Source organism: Silene latifolia, chromosome 3 (genome assembly GCF_048544455.1).
Source record: "Silene latifolia isolate original U9 population chromosome 3, ASM4854445v1, whole genome shotgun sequence".
NCBI lineage: Eukaryota > Viridiplantae > Streptophyta > Magnoliopsida > Caryophyllales > Caryophyllaceae > Silene > Silene latifolia.
The window spans coordinates 41,210,933-41,233,018 of record NC_133528.1 but is presented as its reverse complement, the minus strand read 5'-3'; the positions used below and the strand labels follow the sequence as shown (position 1 = coordinate 41,233,018).

Sequence of the window (22,086 nt, the reverse complement as noted above, 5' to 3'; positions counted from 1 at the left end):
ATTTGGCTTTTGTTTGTTGCACGTGTATGTCTTCCAAGGGCATGTTGATGAAGATTTGAGAGGTGATCCCCGTCTTTTGGGCCTTATTGAGCAAATGGAGCTGCGCAGGAGCCCAGCTTGCTTATGCTTAGGAGAGATTATTTTGGGTTTGGATAATAGGAAATCCAACCGCGATCTGCCGTTCTTGGGGAGTCCCGTCATTCTGCAGGTAAAGACACACTTTTTTTTTTTTTTTTTTTTTTTTTTTTTTTTTTTTTTTTTTTTTTTTTTTTTTTTTTTTTTTTTTTTTTTTTTTTTTTTTGATGTCTAATACCTGCTTTTGGTAGGTTTGGCTTATGGAACGGCTCCGATTGATCGAGCCCCCAGTTCATTCACTTTCCTATCATTCCCGTTCGATAGCGATGAGGACGCGGTTGTACATGGTGGACTTCACTCGGGTATGTGATTATTGGAAGAACAAGCTGAAGAACGATGATGGTCCTTTGATTAGGTGGGTTGTACCGTGGTGGCATCTCAAGTCTGTCACTGGAGTGTCTTCTTTGGATCCCACTAGGTCCGTGCGCATTCCTGGATTGGAGTTTATGGTGTGCATCTTTCCGGAAAGACTGATGAGGCAAGTTGGGCTGAAGTAGACGATACCTAGGCTTGACACCGTCCCGCAGACGGCTATGGCACTTACTACCGAGAGCCGAAGGGAGTGGGCTAATAAATGGGCCCAAAGAAACATGTGGTTCTTGAGCTTCTCCGCCAATGCTTTGTGGGTGTCGGATTCCTACCTGAGGTGGAGAAAGGCTGCAACTCCGGAAGAGCGCGAGAGACTGAGGAAACGCGAGCCTGTTGACTACAAGGTGCGCGAGGGAGAGAAAGAGAAGGAGAAGCATCTGACAGAGGGAGAAGAAGAAGCCGAGTTTCAAGTCATTCATCCTTCGAAGAAATCAAAGACTACTCCTGTTGCAGAGATGGTGGTTGGCAAGAATGGAAAAGCTAGACCTCGAGAAAGACCGTTGGTGATTAGGTCTGAAGTGGTGCAAGAGCGCCCAGCTCGAGGTCGTGACAAGAAATAAAACAAGAATGACAAGGGCAAGGGAAAGATGGAGGAATAGCCCGAGTCTCTATTTATTATTTGATTATTATTATTGTTGTTGTAATAAAAAGGAGGGATTTTTAGAATCCTAGCCTATCCTATTTTTATTATGTAACGTACTACTATTATTTAGGAAGCGAATGAAATAAAAGGTTAAATGGTTATGAAACCGTTGGGATTTTCTACTTATTATTCTTGTCGAATTTCAAATGCAATGCAAATGTCCTTCTATTTACATTTTAGATATAATGGGTTGAATCCTGTGAAGGATTGCCTACGTATTCACTTAAAAAGCGAAATCAAACCCTTGCGCGTAGTTCGAGTAAATGTAAAAGAATAATTGTTCGAAGCAAGAGCTTGTAATGAACATAGAAAATAAGCATGAGCTTTTGCTTACTCTGGAGGTGCGAATTTAGTTTATTTGATGATTTGAGGATGACAAACTTGTCAAAATGCAAGAGCATAGTGACATTTAGCTTATTTTAGCTCGGCCAGGGGCCGTTTATTTAGTGCCACAAGAGCGACACGTGGGTTTACGCGAGGCGCGTTTTTGTTCCTATTCTAGGCATAGTACCGTTTCAGTTGGTCAAGGTTTGTGGGGTTTGAAAACTCATTCCCATCTAGGTCTGTGATTCTAACCGCACCCCCTGGGAGTATGGATTTGACTAGAAATGGTCCGGCCCAATTAGGTTTGAATTTTCCCCGTGGGTCGACAGGTAAAAGAGCTCTAACCGATTTGAGTACTAAGTCTCCTTCTTTGATGTTTCTTGGCCTAACCCTTTTGTTGAAAGCTCGTTTGATACGCGCTTGATATGTTTGGACATTATGTAAGGCACGTAGCCTACGCTCATCCAGGAGGATGAGTTCTTCATATCTATCCCTTTTTCAATCGGCCTCCGGGATTTGACTTTCTAGTAGAATACGCAGGGATGGTATTTCTAGCTCGACTGGTTGTACGGCTTCCATGCCGTAGGTCAAATAGAAAGGAGTAGCCCCAGTGGGCATCCTGACAGATGTACGGTATCCCCATAAGGCAAAGGGTATTTTGCTTGGCCAATCTCTATAGTTGTCAATCATTTTCTTGAGAATCGTGACAACATTTTTGTTTGCCGCCTCTACCGCGCCGTTAGTCTGTGGTCTATAGGGCGAAGAGTGGTGATGCTTAATCTTGTACTTGGCTAGCAATTGCTCGGTTTCAGCTTGGAAATGTGACCCATTATCGCTAATGATCTCATGTGGGCAACCATATCGACAGATGATGTTGTTTTGTATGAACTTTGCCACATTTTTAGCCGTAAGACCAGTGTAGGAAGCCGCTTCCACCCATTTGGTAAAATAGTCAATTGCCACTAGAATGAAATAGTGACCTCCTGTTCCGGCTGGGGTTATCTTTCCGATTATGTCAATTCCCCATGCGGAAAATGGCCAAGGAGATGTCATCGTGTAGAGCAATGAAGGAGGGACATGTTGTACATTCCCGAAGATTTGACAATTGTGGCAATGTCTTACGTATTTGATGCAATCGGATTCCATTGTGGTCCAATAATATCCCAAACGTGTGATTTTCTTTACCATCATAGGCCCACTCATATGGGGACCGCATTCTCCGTCGTGGACTTCTTCCATCACCTTTCGTGCCTGTGAATGATCAAGGCAACGTAAGACTACACCAAGAGGTGTTCTTTTATATAATTCTCCTTGCATCAGAATGTATTGGGAAGCTAATAGGCGTATAGCACGTTGTCCCCTCTTGTCCATGTCCGGTGGATAGGTACCATTAAGCTTAAAATTCAGGATCGCTTGGAACCAGGGTTCCTGCGCGACTTCCTCTTCATCGGTGATTTGGTGGACATAAGCCGGCTCTGACCGTCGTTCGATGCACAAAGGCATTTCCATCATGTGATCTGGCATATTTATCAAAGATGCAAGTTTCGCAAGAGCGTCTGCAAATTGATTTTCCTCCCGAGGTAGGTGTAGGTAGGTTACGTGATCAAAGAATTGAGCGACTTGGTCTATCCTAGCTTGATAGGGTGCGAGGCTTTCGCTTCGGATTTTCCAAGATCCTGTAACTTGGTTGATGATCAGTGATGAATCCCCATGTACTCGGAGGTTTTTAATGCCTAAACTTACTGCCGCTTGTAGTCCAATGAGACAAGCTTCGTATTCTGCAGCGTTGTTTGTCACCTCGAAGTCGAGTTTGACAGCAATCGGTGTATGCTCACCTTCAGGAGAAATGAGCAACACTCCTATTCCGAATCCTCTTAAGTTTGATGCTCCATCAAAGTATAGGTCCCAGGAGTCTACATCAGTTTGAAGTATATCCTCGTCGGGAAATGACCAAGTAACTATGGTTTGTGCGTCATTGATAGGATTTTCTGCGAAGAATTCGGCGACGGCGCGACCTTTTATGACTTTCAGTGGCACATATTTAAGGTCGAATTCTGAGAGCATCAGAGTCCATCTCGCTAGACGTCCGTTGAGGACGGGTTTCTCGAAGAGGTATTTGACCGGATCCATTTTTGAGTATATCTTGACGGAGTAGCTAAGCATGTAATGGCGTAGCTTCTTCGTTGCCCACACAAGAGCGAGGCATGTCTTTTCGAGTTGTGAGTATTTGCACTCATATTCCAAGAACTTCTTACTTAGATAGTAAATAGCTCTTTCTTCACTTCCTACGGTTTGAGCCAGTATAGCACCAATGGCGGTTTCAGTTACTGTGAGATATAAACCAAGAGGTTGATCTCGCTGTGGTGGCATGAGCACTGGTGGTTTAGCCAATATCTCCTTGATTCGGTCAAACGCCTTTTGGCAATCATCATCCCACATGGTGTGGTCTGTTTTCTTGAGTTTCTTGAAGATAGGCTCACAAATCATCGTAAGTCTCGATATGAATCGACTTATGTACTGTACTTTACCCAGGAATCCTCTGACTTCTTTTTCTGTTTGAGGTTGTGGCATTTCAATCAGAGCCTTGATTTTGGAAGGATCTATTTCTATACCCCGTTGGCTAACAACGTATCCCAGGAGTTTGCCGGATGTTACCCCAAATGTGCATTTCTGAGGATTGAGTCTTATGTTGTACTTTCGTAGCCTTGCGAAGAACTTGCGAAGGTTCGCAATATGTCCCTCTCTTTCCTTGGATTTGACGATCATGTCATCTACGTATACCTCAACTTCTTTGTGCATCATGTCATGTAGGAGTGTAGTTGCGGTGCGTTGGTACGTAGCTCCGGCGTTGATCAATCCGAACGGCATTACTGTATAGCAATAGGTTCCCCATTGAGTGACGAATGCGGTCTTATGCATATCTTCCATGGCCATCTTGATTTGGTTATACCCCGCATATCCATCCATGAAGGATAGTAATGCGTGGTCTGCAGTATTGTCCACTAATATGTCAATGTGAGGTAGAGGAAAGTCATCTTTCGGACTCGCTTTGTTCAAGTCCCTAAAATCAACACAAACACGGATTCTTCCATCCTTTTTGGGTACGGGTACTATGTTAGCTACCCAAATCGAAATACTCGGAAACTTTGATGAACCCGGCTTTGAATTGCTTGTCAACTTCTTCCTTAATCTTTAGAGCCCACTCTGTTCTCATTCGTCGAAGCTTCATTTCACGGGTTTTGAAACCTGGCTTAATCGGAATCCTATGTTCGGCAATATCCCTGTCGATTCCTGGCATGTCTTTGTAGGACCAAGCGAAAACGTCTTTGAATTCATTTAGGAGGTCTATGAAATCGGCCCTTTCGGTAGAGCTCAAGGTAGTCCCTATCCTAAGTTCTTTGGGTTCTAGTTCGGTTCCTACGTTGATGGGTTCGGTGTCCTCTATTACTGGTCCCCCTTCCCCTTCCTGTAATATTTCTTTGGCTACGTAGGGAGGTATTTCGATTGAGTTTGGGTCTTGGTCATCCTCAGTATCATCGTAAACAGAATTGCACTCAAGATAATACAAAGAGTAAGCAGAACCTGATTTATTCATATTAAGATTTGAGTAAAGTTGGAACAAAGAAGCCAACTGATCCATGGTCAGTGGCGGCAAAGGGACAGTGGTTGGGGCATTTCCCGAACTACTGTGACTACTTGAGACTAAGCTAGGAGAAACGAAGGGAGTGGGGATGACAACAGGAGTAGACTCTCTAATGACTTCTCTAGACTCCGACTCTGACTCCGACTCCGACTCGAACTCATCGTCTTCTGGTTCTCCTTTGAACATCTCTCCTTCTCCAGTGGTGAGCTTGAAGAGTCTTCCTTGATTGTTGGTCCATTTGATAGATTTTCTCCATCCTTTCTGCTGCTTTGTGTCGGTTTCTGTGATCAACGCAGTGGGGTTGAAGCGATCGTCTTGAAGTATCATAGTAATGATCTCATCCTGCGCGGCCCTAACGAATCGATCTTCTCCAAACAATAGGCTAACAGCTTGTTCGTCTAAGCAAGGTGCTTGACGGGTTTTGACGGTAGGAACCGTTTCTGGAGGAATGAAGTAGCAATCGTGAAAGATCTCGATTCCGGCTAACTTCCTCTCAAGATAATGCCAAGGTTCGGGAAACCCGTGAAAGAGTTCTGAACTTCCTTCTTGAACAAAGTATCCATTTAAAGTGGGGAGATACGGCCTCATTTGGATTCCTACGTGCTTGCGGTTTTGGACTTGGGCAAGCATCTCGAGAACTTCTTCTTTCGTAGGTTTGTACCCTAGTCCAAGTGGTATCCTTGTTGAGTTGCCTTCCTTGTATGGTGCGAAGGTATTCTTCCGAATAGGGTTTAAAGGCATTCTAGGGAAGTATCCCTGGGACTTGAGTATGTGGTTGACCACCAAGTTGGAGTAGGGATTATAGTATAAGGGTGCCAACTCACTTTCTATGACACTTACACTTTGGAAGCCCCCGAGTTCGTATACGGGATCCGCAAGGACTTGATTGTTTGATTGCTTCTCGATTATTGCCTTGATGGGTGACGAAGTGATCGTCACTACTTTGCCATTTAGTGGGATCTTGATCTTTTGATGAAGGGTGGATGTTACCGTTTTGGAAGCGTGAATCCAAGGCCTTCCCAGGAGTATGTTGAATGAAGCTTTGATGTCCACTATTTGGAAGTTAACCTTTCGCTCGATTGGTCCCGTGGCTATGGTTAAATTAGCAAGTCCTACCACTTTTCGTCGTGTACCGTCATATGCACGTACACCTTGATTGGTAGGAGTCCAATCCGACTCTTTCATGCCTAGCTTGTATGCCGTTTTGAGGGGTATGACGTTGACCGCGGAGCCATCATCTACCAAGGTCATTGGCACATTCTTCTTTAGACAAATGACAGTGATGTATAGAGCAAGGTTGTGACTAGCGCCAAAAGGTGGCAAGTCTTCGTCTGAGAAAGTAATAGTATTACTTAGCTTAGGAGATTCTTGGAAGACCAAGTTAACTACATCTTCTGGAGTGGAGTTATGTGCTACGTTTAGCTTGGCCAAAGCTTGTAGTAAAGCTTGGCGATGTGGGAATGAGCTTGCTACTAGTTGCCAGACTGAAAGATCAGCCTTTGTTTTCTGTAGTTGCTTGAGCAAATGATCAGTGGGGTCATCTTCGTTGTCATTTGGTGTGATGACGTTGGTTGGGCCGTTTTGAGTAGTGTTTTGATATGGGCGACCCGAACGAGTTAGGTGGTCCACATCTTGGTCTTCACCATTTTGGACTATTTCTTTGACTAGGGAGTTTTCAATGAGGTATTCGTCCTCATCGTCATCGGCCCAAACCCCATTGACTGCAGCTAGTTCCCTCATTCTCATGATATCACTTTCTAGTCGTATGATTTGGTCGACTAGTTTATCAACCACGGTGACTACTTCTTGCATAGTGGCATTTTGAGGGAAGATCAGTGGTACTCGTTCTTTGGGTATTGTGTTGGGATTGCGTAAGGTTGTTACCATGCTTTCTAGTTCCCAAACTTGTCTATCTACACTCCTTGCCCATGTGATGAAGTCGGAAATGGTAGGGGAGATAGTAGAGTAGAGCCCTTCTTTCTCAATTGCATGAATTTCATTTTCGGTGGGAGAAATGAGGTGTGAGCAATCTAAGGTAGATTCATCACTTGTAATCACTAGAACTCCAAGAGGATTCTGAGTGTTGTTGGGTTTACCTCCTGGTGGTATTGGGAGTCGACCATCTTCAATCATATCTTGAAGCACGTGTTTCAACTTGTAGCATTTTTCTGTGTCGTGCCCTTTGCCCCTATGGTATTCACAGTATGAATTTTCATCCCAAAACTTAGACTTCCTTTCGGGTTCGGGAGTAGGTCCGATGGGTTGGAGTTTACCTTGCTTCATTAACCTTTTTAGAGCGTTGGAGTAAGTATCCCCAAGGTTTGTGAATTTCCTTGGTGGGGTAGTTTTCTTGGATGGCTCGAGAAGGTTAACCTCATCGGTCTTACTAGAAGAGCCGTATGAACGACTTGTGGACCCTTGATATCCTCGACCTACCGTTTTGGACAAGAGTCCTTTACGGATGTCATCTTCAATTCGTGTCCCTAATACGGTTAAGTCCTTGAAAGTCTTGATGTTTTGATATCTCAAATGATTGGCATAGATGGGTTTGAGATTATCCACGAACTTTTCCACGAGAGTAGCCTCATCCGGGCGCTCAACTAGTTGAGTGCTAGTCTTCCTCCACCTACTTAGGAAGTCGGTGAATCCTTCTTTGTCATTTTGGGTAAGAACCTCTAGAGTACGCATGTTGACTTGGATCTCGGCATTATCCGCATATTGTTTAGAGAACTCGATTGCGGCATCTTCCCAAGTAGCGACCTTCTTGTGATCTAAAGTGTAGAACCATTGCTTCGGGATGATGTCAAGAGATGAAGGAAAGATCCTTAAGAACATCTCGGGTTTGATGCCTTTGATAGACATGTAATCCTTGAAGGCACGGATGTGGTTCAAAGGGTTCTCGTGTCCCTTGAACTTAGGGATATCCGTCATGTTAAAGTTAGTTGGCAATTTGGAATTGACGGCTTCATACTTGCGATTGTTCTCCCTATAAATGTCATCCCCCTTAAGGTACATCAATTGCTCCTCTAGGTATTGGAGTCTTTTCTCAGCTGCAGTCATCCCCATGAAAGGATTCTCATCCCTAGATTCATCATCGGAATTACGTAATACTTCACTCTCAAGAGGAGGCAACCTTCCCTCTACAGCATAGATACGGCCTTCGATGAGTTCAAGGCGGTCATAGGTTTGTTCTTGAGTAGATTGCATTTGGGCTAGCGCGGCCAGGATTCGATCATTACTATTCTGGAGTTGGTGAAAGTTTGTTTCATCACTTGATCCGGGCATCTTGGAAACTGGACAAGAGATCGGCGACGAATCAAAACACGATCGACCATTATATCACACTTGCTAAAAGAGGAAAAGTTTTGACTTGTGAAGTAGGTGTGTGCCACTTGTGTTGAGTGAGTTTTGAAGAAAGACAAGGTCTTTGAAAATGTGTGTCCTAGTAAACTGTAGTGTAATTATAGGAGTGGACTCGAAGTGAGGTTTTGAAATGGGCTTGTGGCCTGAATTTTGACACGACAGAGTTTTGACCGGATTTTGCGCTAATTAGAAGCCCTATTTCGAAATTTTTGTTTGAAAAGGGTTTTGATTTTTGAAAATTCGTCATGGTTTTGTTTAGAAATGGTGATCACGTAAGGTTTACACATTTATACAAGCATTATAACGGGATGCTGAGTGCATTTAGAAGGGTTTTGGTTTAAAGGGGGGGTTGCCATACCGAACCATCAAACCCGAAGTCTGTGGAGAGGCTCGTGCCAAACAAGAGTAAGGCCGATTCCTAGTCCATTTCTTCAAGTAGTGAAGGCCCTTGATACAAACAAGAGTAAGCATCATGGTATGGATGACGTCAATCGCTATACATCCTTAGGCCCAAATAAGAATTAGGACCGTTTAGACGGGACGATTGGTCGAAAGGGTTGGTTTGGGCCTAGGAAGGCCGAATTAAACGGTCTAGGAAGACCGAGTTATGAAAACCGACAATTGTCTTGTACAAACTATTCCCTAACCTTGTTCAAGTTTCATCCTTGGCTACACGTAAGTGTATTATCCCCAGCGGAGTCGCCAAACTGTGGACAGCGGGGGCCCACGAGGGCGCTTGGGAAACAAGCGTTTGCATTTTTGTATGGAGTCGCCACCAATTTTTATGGGAAATTGGAACCGTTCGAATACCTCGTGTCATGTCAAGACACAAAGTAGTGACATGAACACTAAGCAATCGTTACCCTTAGCATTCTATGTCTAGAATGACTCTCGTGGATGCCAATGAACACGGGTGCTCACGGAGATCTGGAGTAAGGGGTGAGGGTACGTATTAGGAAGCTCTTTTGATCGAACACCTAATCCCGCCCGCCTCGATAGCGGCCTCTACTAATGATTAGGGAAGTTATTCGTACTTGATATATCGTCGGCTATATGCATGCAATGCAACATCCAAGTTTTAATCCTAGCATGTGAGGATTGACTAAGTCGGTTGACACGTAATTAGCATACAATTGGGTCGAAGTTGGATTTAATGCTCAATTACATGTGAGAACATACAAATGAAAGGAATACAATAACTATGAATTACAATAATGAAAATTACATTAATTACAAAGGAATAGGCGATTTATGTCGAAAATACCTTTAAAATGGATAATTTGAGAAAAAGAATAAAAGAATAAATCACGAACAGGAATTAGCGTGATAATACGATTAATATTAGATTATACGTAAACTAATTAAACTAGGTCAAGGCAAAAACGGAGTTCAGGGACAGAACTCAGCCAGGAACAGGCGCAGCAGAGCTGCGTCTTTTGGAATAGGCGCAGCAGACGCTGCGTCTGTTCCTTGGCTCAGTTCTGGCTGTGAAGCCATAATTACAAGCCGTTAATGTTAATTGGTGAATTAATGATTGATTAAATTATTTACTCGGATGAAAGTGATTAACAGGTTATTTAACATATGAATAGGTCATGAAAACAGTAAAATATGAATGTGACGGATGCAAATGGATTAATTACGTGATGGAATAATGATAGAAGTGAAAAATATTAATGAGTCCTCTATTGAAATCAATTAACTACGTTAGATACAACGGATTAATGACGAATATGCGACGAACACGACAAAAGACAGATTAAACTATATCAAGGACGAATTCCAGAAACCCAATACGAACAAATTGAATCTCTACAACCCGGAATTGAATTTAATGACGAAAACCCGCAAATATTGGATTATTAGGGATTAAAGTCGGATTTATGATGATTAAACATGAGAATGAATGATTATAATATACATGTGAAATTATTATGACATTAAGACGAAGAATTAACAAGCGAACAAGCAAAAGAAAGATTTTGAATACGAATTACAGAAGACAAACGAAGAAGAAAGGGAGCGAGCAGAATCTGCGCGGCCCTCACGAAGAGGCGCAGCAGGAACTGCGCTCCTTCGAAGAGGCGCAGCAGTTGCTGCGTCCTTTCTCGACGGTTATTTACTGGAAATCCGCAAAAACAGGTTTTAACAAAGGGTTTTAGAAATCGGTTTCAACGGTATTTTCGACGTAAACCTTACAATTGATGATACGAAAAGTAAAATACAATAAATAAATAAGGATTATACACCCTCAGACTTACATGTTGACGGAACGAGAAGAACTAAGATATCGATTAGTGATGCTCGACGCGAATGCAAAGAGAGTGCCCTCGTAAGAGGAAAACGATTGATTAAATTAAGTTGATTAAGTGTAGTTGGTCAAATTGGTCAGTCATGCAACGGAGAGGCTGGTACCCGGAAAGATCCGAGCTTACGTGGTCGAAAGTTCAAGCACGTAGGCGCCAGTAAGTAAGAACAAAGTCTAGAATGCAAAGGGAGAAGGGAAGGGCGGACACTCGCGTGAGAAATATGAGGAGCGAAGGCTCCTATTTATACTAATCACGCGACGGAATTATGGTAAGACTAGGATACGGAAGGAAAGATCCGGAAATAACCGACTTAGGTTAAAACACGGAAACTTGGACAAAAAGAAAGCCCTAGGAAAAGGCGCAGCAGGTGTTGCGTCCCTTGGAAGAGGCGCAGCACTTGCTGCGTCCTTTCCCGGGTAGGTTCCTCTGCGCGTAGAAAACGCGTTTGACAGCCTGTCGTATTTTAGGCATAACTTTCTCTACAAGACTCGGATTAAGGTGATTTCGGCGGCGTTGGAAAGATAAGAAAGAGATCTAGAACTTTCTGTGAAATAGGCCTGACCCAAAAAAGTCGTTATCATCTCGTAAAACGGGCCTAAATGTCGGGTTATCATTTTAACTAAATGAAATGCACATTTTGTAATGTAAACTTTAAGTTTAGCCTAATGAAGTGACATGGGACTCAAAATGAGATATAATCCCAACATTTATGACATCCTAACCTTAGGTAGACAAGCACATTGCTTTGACTCGGGATTTGACGGTTTTAGGAAATGAAGACGGTTTTTGACCCGGACTCCAAATGTACTCTAATTACTGTCAAAACGACCGTATCGGTGCGTAGATGACAATTAAGAGGTAGACACAAGTATTTGAGCAATCACTTGACGATAAACTTACGAACTGTCACAAATCGTTCCGCGTACCAAACATGCGGCCCAATCATCACCGGGTGGTTTGCGAGAGGTGCAGAAATGAGGTATCTACACTTGCCCCTTCAATTCCTAAAATTACAGCAATATGTAGGTCTTTTAATAATAATAATTTAGATTTCATCTTCCTTTTTGAAACTAAGTGTGATGTAGTTGATATTCTTTTGCGCCCTATGGGTTTTCTTCAGTCTGCTGGGTGTGAAGCTGACAGTTTAAAGGGGGGCTCTGGGTTGGCTGGAAAAGTAGTTGTAAATTAGAATGTGTCTTTATCAGTTGCAATCTTATTATCCTCTTCATTAATCAGTGTAAGGGTAGTATGTGTTATTTGTGTTGTGTTTATGGTGAACCCGATCATACAAAGAGGGGTGTTGTATGGGAAACATTTACCTGTCATCTTAATTCCCTCGACAAACCCTTCTTGCTTATTGGTGATTTCAACCAAGTTGAGTATTCTTCTGATAAGTTAGGTGGTAGTGATAAATTGATTATAGAAGCAAACTTATTCTCATACTGGAAGAATACACATTGGCTGATGGATATCCCTTTAAGGGACCTAGATTCACTTGGTGCAATAATAGGGAGAGTCCACATCGAATATACGAAAGACTTGATAAGAGTTTTGCTTCCAATGATTGGCTTTCTCTATTCCCAAATACTTTTATCAAACACTTGCCTATTCAAATATCGGATCACGCGCTTATAATCCTTGATACAAATATGGTTCGCAATACCAAAAAGAAAGTTTACTGGCTAGAGACTTGGTGTTTTGATCATGCCGAATGCAGTGGTTTGGTTAAAGAAAGCTGGGAAAGAAAAGATAAGGGTGATGCTTCTCATGCTCTTTTGTCAAAATTACGTCGTATAAAAAACGCTTTCAGAGTTTGGGCTTGTAACAAAAAAGACGAATGGGGACTAAAGTGGAGTGCATTTGATCAGGATCTTGAGTCCTATATTTTGGATATTGAGAATGGTGGTGATACTGTTAATTACGAATCATGTCACAAAAAGCTTATGGAATTCCCTCTTGCTGCTGACACTTATTGGCGTCAACGTGCCAAACTGAAATGGAATTGTGAGGGTGACACGTGCACTCAAATGGATTAAAAGACGATCTGGTGCTAATATTATCTTCGATATTAAGAAAGAGTCTAATGACTGGACGTTTTATATGAAGGAGATTGGTGGTTTGTTTCATAAACACATCTCCACTATCTTTAATTTCGATGCTGAGCCTGAGTGTTTTGAAGATTACTTAAATAGTTACGGTTACTTATTTGATAATATTAAGCGTAAAGTGGGCATGGAGGAGAGAGCCAAGTTGGGCTGTGTATATTCGAAAAATGAAGTACGTCAGGCTGTTTTCCAATTGGGACCTTTAAAATCACCAGGTCCTGACGGTATACCGGCGGCCTTCTACCAGAAGTATTGGTCTATTGTTAAGAATGATGTTATTAATGGAGCTCTCAATATTTTTAATTCGTGTATTGCGCTTAAAGATTTCAATAAAACCTTTATTGTTCTTATTCCGAAAAATGATTGCCAGGAGAGGGTTGGGGATTTTCGGCCGATTAGCCTTTGTAATGTTATTATGAAAGTTGTTACAAAGTGTATTGCTAATAGATTAAAAGGGGTTATGGATGCTATTTTTAGTCCATTTCAAAGTGCTTTTTTCCTAATAGAAGTATTGCGAATAATATTGTCATTGCCCAAGAAATTCTTCATGTTATCAATCATAGGAGTTACGGTAAGAAGGGTATGATGGCATTAAAGGCAGATATGAGTAAAACTTATGATAGACTGAACTGGAATTTCATAAGAGGGGTGCTCTCTAACTTAAACTTGCCGGGCTCTATGGTTCATCTTATAATGAGTACTATTGAATCTGTTACTTATGAAATTCTGATTAATGGTGCACCTATGAAAAAGGTTGAACTTTGCTATGGGATTAGGCAACGTGATCCATTATCCTCTTATATTTCCGTGCTTTGCACGTAAGTCCTATCTCCAATGATTCTCTACCCCCAGGATGACAACCTCATTAAGGGTATCAAAATATGCAAGAACGGACCGAAAATCTCCCATTTATTGTTTGCGCATGATTCACTCTTATTTATTCGTGGTGGCTATGGGGATTTGGACTTTCTTATGAACATTATCGATGAAGACTGTGCTATCTCTGAGCAATGCCTTAATAAATATAAGTCTTCTATTCTTTTCAGTCCAAACTGCTCACTTATGACGGTCAAGAAGTGCTTGACTGAGTATAAATTAGCTCTTAAGCACGATCTTGGCAACTATCTTGGCTTACCAACGAGTATTGAGTCTTCTAAGAGGGATTTATTTAAATTTCTTGTTGACAAAACTAAGCAAAAGCTATCCTCCTCGAATAACATTCTTCTTTCTTCGACTGGTAAATTGACTCTTATTCGTTCTGTTCTTTCTTCAATATCTCTTTTCTCTCTATCGGTATTTCGCATACCGGTAACTGTAACATCAAAACTCCAGTCATTAATGGTGCATTTTTGGTGGAGTGTTATTAAAACTAATAAGCATATTCATTGGTGTAGTAAAGACTTCCTTAGTAGGCCTGTGGGAGAAGGGGATCTTGGTCTTCGTAATATTAGATGCTTTAACCAAGCCCTTCTTGCCAAGTCTGCTTGGAGAATTTTAAGTGTTCTAGGAAGCCTTATTAGTAAAGTTATTGGTCCCAAGTTTGGTATTCAAGATGATATTTTATTCTAGAATCGTTGGAAGGCTCCCCAAGAGTCGTCATGGTCTCTTAAAGCCTTGTATGGGGCTCTGATCTTATCTATAATAATATTGCTTGGACAATTGTCTCTTCTTCTCGTCTTAATGCTTGGAAGAGTAAATGGATAGAGGGTTACAGTCTTCATGATCTTTGCGGGGATTTTATTGATGCTGGTACTGATTCCACGCTCCTGGTTGGTGACCTTCATGATAATCATAGAAGATGAGATCTCTCCTCTTTTGGTTTCGATCCAGGTGATGGAGTTACAAAGAAAATCTTCGCAACTTATATCATGTGTCAACCCTGGGATGACTCCTTCTATTCGAAATTTTCTAAACATGGTGTTTTCACCGTCAAGTCAGGATATTATGTTGCTGCTATAGCCTTATCTAATGGACCTACCTTGGTTGCTGATCGCTCTAGAATGTCTGCAACTATTGTTTCTTTTTGCAAATCAATGCTCTGGAATTTGCCTATTTCTAACAAACTAAGGGTGTTTTTATGGAAATTTATGGCTAATGCCCTTACCGTGGTGATATGTTCATTTTATATATACTTTTACCCCTCATTTTAGCTCGGTTTCTATTGTTTATCATACTTTAATTAGTATATTTTTGAGCTAATCTTGTGTTCTAGATGTATTGTTGTGTTTGTTACGTTTTTGTAGGAATCTAAGTATTTAGAGGCTTTTTCCTATCATTTTGTACACCAAGTCCACTTAGCTAAACAAGACCAAGTGTTGGACTAAGCATGGAGTATTGGAATGGATTTTGCATGAAGAAATTGGTGGATCAATATGTTCAATTCAAATATTGTCAAAAGCAAAGTCAAACCCAACTCAAAGTCCAAGTCAAAGAGGAAAGAATAGGATTCCAAGCTACCTAGGATGCCAAGGGATTAGGTCTTTAACCGGGTGATTAATCGCACAATTAATCACAAACATAAGATTCTCCAAGTAATTAAGAGGAGAATTAAGGCAAACAACCCGGAATCCCACGTCCCCGATCGGGGCCCTCAACCCCGATCGGGGTTGTATGCTTCTTGGTGATTTACGTTTCACCTCCCTCTCCTATAAATAGGAGAGGCATTTCAAGGCTTAGGCATCTCATTTTTTATCTCATATTCTACGTCTCATATACTTACAATAAGCCTTACGCATTATATTTTCTCTCAATAGTTTTTCATATTAGTTTTACAATATTGTTAAGCTTGTAGTACTCAAACAACTAGTCCTTAATATATTTCAAGCATTTGGTTATAATTTACTTCTTCCTTACAAGTTCTTCTATATTAAGGTATTCTTATTTCTAGTTTGCAATTTTACATTTCTATTTTAGTTTACACATAGTTTATAATTAAAGTACTTTATTTAGATTACATTAGCATTATTTCTTTTACATGTTATATCACCTAGTCTATATAAATCATACAACCATGTTTAGCGTTTCCTACAACATAGTTTGCAATTTACATTCTAATATAAGTAGCTAAATTTCCTAGTCTAAGGGCTAGGGGAGCCATGCAAAATCAAGTGTATAACATGTTAAAATAGGTTGATAATAATATTGTTCATATTGCTTCTATCATATGCTTGGGCCATAATGTTTAATCTTTATTTAAGGCCTTATTCAATTGATTAAGTTTGTTCATTCGTTCTAAAGTCGAGAGGCACGGAATTGAATTAGACTAAGCATGTATAGTAGGACGACCTAGTCATGGACGAGAGTTTCTCTAGGACCTGGTCTATGGTTGACACTAATGCCGTAAGGTGGGTGTCTCTAAGCCTAAGCAATTGACAATGTTTTTAATACCGAGTTTAACATAATTATATACTTACCTTTACATGTGTGACCCGACCCCCTTAGACTCCTTTCTATTATATAATTTACACCATAATTTTCATTAGTCATCAAACCAACAACAAACAAACAAAACGAAATCGACCTTGATAAGAATCTTCCCATAGCATTTCACAACGTAATTCCCGTTTCCTTGTGTTCGACCCCTATTGCTACATTAATTTGTTGTTTAGGGTAATTATCTTTGCATAGGTACACGATAAGCCTATCACGTGGGTTCTGAATTCCTTAAACGAAATAAGAATTGGCGCTCCTCCTGTACTCTTTGTGATGGCTTATCTCCTTGTGTGGAATCTATTTCCCACCTCTTCAGAGATTGTAGCTTTGCAAAGACTCTATGATTTGGCTACCCTTTAGGACTTAGACTAACAGGGGGCTCCCTCCTTTATCCCCTTATCGCTATTCTCTGGAGAAATTGGTGTTGTAGGAATAATATGGTCTTCAAGAACCGTCGCCCTTAGCTTATGGGTGCTCTCAATTCTATTCTTGGTGACATTCAGTGTATAAATGTGGTTGCGTGCAGTAAGGACGCTAGCCTCCTTCAAGCGCCTTTGTTGGACTTCTCTCCTGAAATTGGTTTAACAAAGAGGATTAGAAACTCCTTTCCCTCTTGGATTGTTGGTGGACCTGTGTGTGGGAATGTTTGCACTGTCTGTAACACACCCATATACCAAGGTGCCTTACCAAGGACCACCCTAACATATGAAGATGATACCAGCTCGGTTGCCCGAGATAAGTATATCAAAAGTAACCATCCAAGAACAATTATTAAAGTGTAATATTAAATGAATACATCGTCTTAACTGAAACCAATGTAAAAGAATATAAATCCTAATACATCAAAACAAAGTATCTCAAAGTGATGACATCGCGTCCTCATCCCCGCAGCTAAATGTAATTATCACCTGTCACAATCTGCTCACTATCCCCGAATGGATCACCACAGTTTTATAAAACATAAACGGGGTCAGTTCACTAAATAATCAAAATAAGTTAAATCACAAAGAACAACCAGGGCAAACAACTGTACAACCATTCTCCAACTCCAATCATATCCAGTATCCGGCTACACACTTAAGTGCGTAGCCCTGCCAAATTATCCATCGTAACAGGTAATCCTCACCGCCAGTGGAGGATCGCAACCTTGCCCACCTAAGCCCCGCTCATTGAAACGAGCAATAACCCATGTCCATTAATGTGCACATCCCCGTTTGTGACGGGAACCACAATGGGCGAATCAAGGGCGTGAAGTCATTCCCGAATTATGACTCCACTCAGCCGATGACGCACCTCGCAAACATAGACAAACAACAACCAATCCACAACCAACAATTCCAACAACGATACTAAACATGCCAATACAACAAACAATCCATCTTAAATCAATTAAACAGGAAACTGAGTAGGAAAACCCTACCTTATCACTGATCCAAATCACGAGTATACAACGGAAGCTAAAAACGTTCCTCTACAAATCCTTCACCTAACAATAATCCCAAAAACCGAATCACAAACATGCCAATTAACCCCATTTCCCCAAATCCAAACATTAGTGCAAAACCCTAAAGGACAACTCTAAACAAAAGATATGAAACTAGTGACTTATCGACGAACTAACGCGAAAGAGATGAACGAGCGACTTACGAACGATCAATTGCCTTGAGAGTGATTAAGGATGATTAGAGGAGTGTGGAATGTAATTAGGTTTTGGTAAAATGAATGTAAACTGTAAAAACACGATTTTTATAACCTTTAATCATCCTTAATCAAACCGCGAAAATAAATTCCGTCAGACCGGTTACTCGGTCGAGTACCAAGAGTACTCGGACGAGTACCCCTTACTCGGCCGAGTATTACACTACTCAGCCGAGTGTTCCTGGACAGTAGCCTGACCAGAAAACAAACGACACTCTACTCTGCCGAGTTAGCCCTATTCGGCTGAGTAACAAGACCTAGAAAACCGTGGTATTACACTGTCAAGTGTGATGCTGCTTGGAGGGCTGATAGAAGTTCTGGCATGGGGTGGTGCTTGTTGGATGGTACTGCTATCCTATTCGGCCGAGTAACAAGACGTTAAGGAATACTGCTCACGCTCGCTCGTTTCCCTCTTCTGCCATGCATGTCGAAGGACATGCTGCTATCATGGCACTCAAATGGGCCTTGGACGAAGGGTATCTTCATATTAGACTTGTTACGGGTTGTCTTATCTTGGTTATGCAGATTGCTGGAGCGGAGAAGGCGATTGTGTCTATCAATTGCATTATCCAGGATATTAAGTCTATTGCGTATCATTTTCACTGTTGCTCTCTTAGTTTCTATCCTAGGGGAATGATTAGGATAGCTCATAATCTTGCTCAGGAAGCTCTTTTATAAGCTACGCTATTTGTTGTTGTAAAAAAAACTTCATAACTCTGAACAACATCTTCCATGACCAGTGTAAGGAGCCATAATTCAGCTGCATAATCCTTTAAATTCCGCGCTCGCTCTATTTACTTCGAAGCCTTAGATTTCAATTATGCACTTATGTATTTTCATTTATGTTAGAAAAATATATGTTGAAAGTCACTTTTTTTTATTGTAAATCTACATATACTGATTCTGTTTAAATCTTGTGGAAATGTGGCAAATTATGAAGTTATAAGGCTCTTTTAAGGATTGAATTACAATAATATTATTATGAGTTGAAATTAAGGTAGTTTATCAGAGTTGAATGCGATGTGGAAGTTTGTTAAATGTTTTAATTTCAGCATTAGTTATGATAATAAGGATATTAGATTTCGGGATTTGGTAATATTAGGAATAGTATTTGTGAGGTACTATGGTTGGATATTAGTTATGATAATAAGTACTCAAGAGTTCGATTCATGTCTCTTACGAATGAATAAACCAAACTTATGAGGGGTCTAACCATTAAATTGCCTTCAATACTTCGATAAAGATTGCTCAGCTGTCGGTAATGGGTTTTCCTGATCAACACAAAAAAAAAAAAAAAAAACCAAAGTAGAGATGGAAGTCGGCATGCAGGTCGTTGGGCTGACACGCCCCAGCACAGGCCACGACCCATTTTAGCACGACTCGGAGTTGGCACGACCCAGCACACCATCGGCCGTGTCTGGGCCGAAGTTTTAGAAAAAAGACCATGCGTAGGCACGACCCGGCACGACACGACACACTTGGGCATGCTCAAAATACTAAGAAATTGGGCTAATGTGGAGGAATTGTTAAGGCACGCTCGTACACGACACGTCACATCACGACACCATGGGCTATAGGGTGTGCTTAGGCCGCCATTTTCATTTGTTTAGCACGACATGGCACGTCACAAAGCCCGTCTGTATGGGCCTGGGACGTTCCACTTTCTTCTCCAGATACGGTGGACTGGCACGAGACACGACCCACTTTCATCTCTAATTCTAGGTGGACATCGTTTTAACAAATAAGTTATATTCAAAACCAAAATGATAATTATTTTATTTTTAACATTATTCTAGAAAAAGACTCAAAAACCGCCAAATACAATGTATAATTTTTAATATTTTAGTAAAATTCTTGATTTATCTTTATCCTAACAAATTGACTCATTTGTTAGGTATCTATCCTAATTCCTAAATATTGGAGTCTTAATCTTGAAAAAAAAAAACAAATCGGATCGGATCAGATTTTGAGATACCTAGTATGTAATAGTGTAATTCCCATTAACCCGAAACAACCAGTAGGGCATTAGCCTTAAAGCCCTTAATAAGCTGCGCGCCTGAGCCTCTCTTGATTGAAACGTGACCTCAATTTACAAAATTTTCATTTCAAGTTTAGTGAGAGCGCGAAATGCAGAGCTTGAGAATTGTTGTTGGCAGAAGATACAATTCCAACCATGGTTTCCAACGTCTCCTACTCTACTCAACATCTTCAACAACAACAACTTCAACAGCTTGTTACGCAGATTACTTAGTTGATTCTCTGGGTTTCTCTCATCAACAAGCTCTCTCCGTTTCCACCAAGTTCCTTAAAGACAACAAGGTGAATGACTCCCGTTTCTTTGAAACTGCAAATTCTGTTGTTAATTTCTTCAAAAAACATGGTTTTGATGATACCTATCTCAGGAAAGTTGTGTCCAAGGAGCCTCGATTGTTGTCTTATAATGCCCAGTTAACTTTAATCCCCAAATTCAATTTTTTGAAAGAACAAGGGTTTTCTGAGACTGATATAATCCGGGTTATTTCTGCAAATCCCACTGTTTTAAATTATGAGGTTGATACTTCTATTTTGCCAGCATTCCGGATTTTGAGACAAGTTATGGGTTGTCATAATTATGTTATTAGGGTTCTTTCCAAATTAGGGGCTACAAACATTTCCAGTGTACTTAAGAATTTGTCGCCCAATGTTGCTTTGTTGGATAGCTATGGAATCCCCATTGAATCTATCAGGAAACACTTACTTAGGAATCCAGCATTTTTTATGCGAAATCCACTAGTATTTAAGGATGTAACGATTAGGGTTGAAGAGAAGTTAGGAATCACTCGAGATTCTATGATGTTTCTGTATGGCATTGATTTGATATGTGGGTTTAGTGAGGAGGATATTGCGTCTAAATGTCGAATATTTGAGAGTTTTGGTTGGACCCAATCTGAGATCAAGACACTTATGATGAAAAATGCAAATTGCTTTGCGTATTCTGATGAACGAATTAAGAAAAGGTTGGATTTTCTGATGAACGAGTTGCAACTCGAGCCTGCTTATTTGATATCTCGGTGTGGCTTCTTTACTTGCAGTTTGGAGAAAAGAATATTTCCTAGACATAAGATATTGCTGATTTTAAAGGAGAAGGGTTTACTGAAAAAGGTCCCTTCTCTTTCTAGCGCCATCCAATTGTCTGACACTTGGTTCTTGAAGAGGTTTGTGTTACCGTTTAAGGAAGTTCATGAAGTTTATGCTAAGCACACTGGTTGTAGTTTGAAGACGTTGTCGCAAGGGAGTGTGTAGTCATCAGTTCCTAAGAGGCTAAAACTATTGTTACAGCAGTGACTGGTCGTTTTCAATCTGCAAGATGCTAAACCCAGGAAAAGTCCATACTTCACTTTTGTTATCTTCATTATTCGATGCTTGTTCCAGTCTTGTAGTTAAACTAAACGGCATCTCAAGTTTAAGCGTTGTCTTCGTTGTTTGGAATTGTCATATGACCTTTCTTATGGTATTAGAAATTTCCTTAAAACAAGTCAGATTTTATATTTGAATGAAAAGTTCTATGGTTGCCACTTATCGTAGACATATTCTCTACATTAAGATTGTTAAATCTCTCCCTTTAGTCGTTTAACAGTTTATTTGTGATTCTTATGAACTATTTCTATATATGGTGTTTTTTTCACGCCATGTTTATTTCTTGCTACAGAAGAGTTTACATATTGAAGTTTGGCGCTTGGCTATGTGAGTGAGGAAGTCTTGCCTGTTCTTTGAGATTATAACTTATAATTGTTTGACTGAGCTACCAACTCAAGGATGAGGGGAAAACTCATTTAGAAAGATGAATGGTCTCCTGAAATCTGTTTTTGGTACGTAAATCATTGTGCTAGATCTTAGGGCAGTTTTTGAGTAGTGATGAAATTCTAATTAAGCTTTTTAGGAAAAAAAATCCAATCCTTTCACCACATGTCCTGGTCTGGAAAATCTTGTTTCAAATGTTGATTTTTGAAGTTGTTATTTAGAATAGCATTCTTCAGCTGGGTCCTTTTTAAGGGAACCCGAGTTTTTCCGAAATGTGTTGGTTAG

General features: G+C 40.7%; 1 protein-coding gene across 1 annotated transcript; it reads left to right on the top strand.

Moving 5' to 3' along the window:
• The first annotated feature begins 20,148 nt into the window (after nt 1–20,148).
• Nucleotides 20,149–21,303, top strand: LOC141648986 (uncharacterized). Its single transcript, XM_074457692.1, has one exon. It carries the CDS (start codon nt 20,149–20,151, stop codon nt 21,301–21,303), a length of 1,155 nt encoding a protein of 384 aa, XP_074313793.1.
• The last annotated feature ends 783 nt before the right edge of the window (nt 21,304–22,086 follow it).

Excerpts from the sequence above, each read along its gene's own strand:
- LOC141648986 (XM_074457692.1), top strand. The coding sequence starts at position 20,149 with ATGCAGAGCTTGAGAATTGTTGTTGGCAGAAGATACAATTCCAACCAT.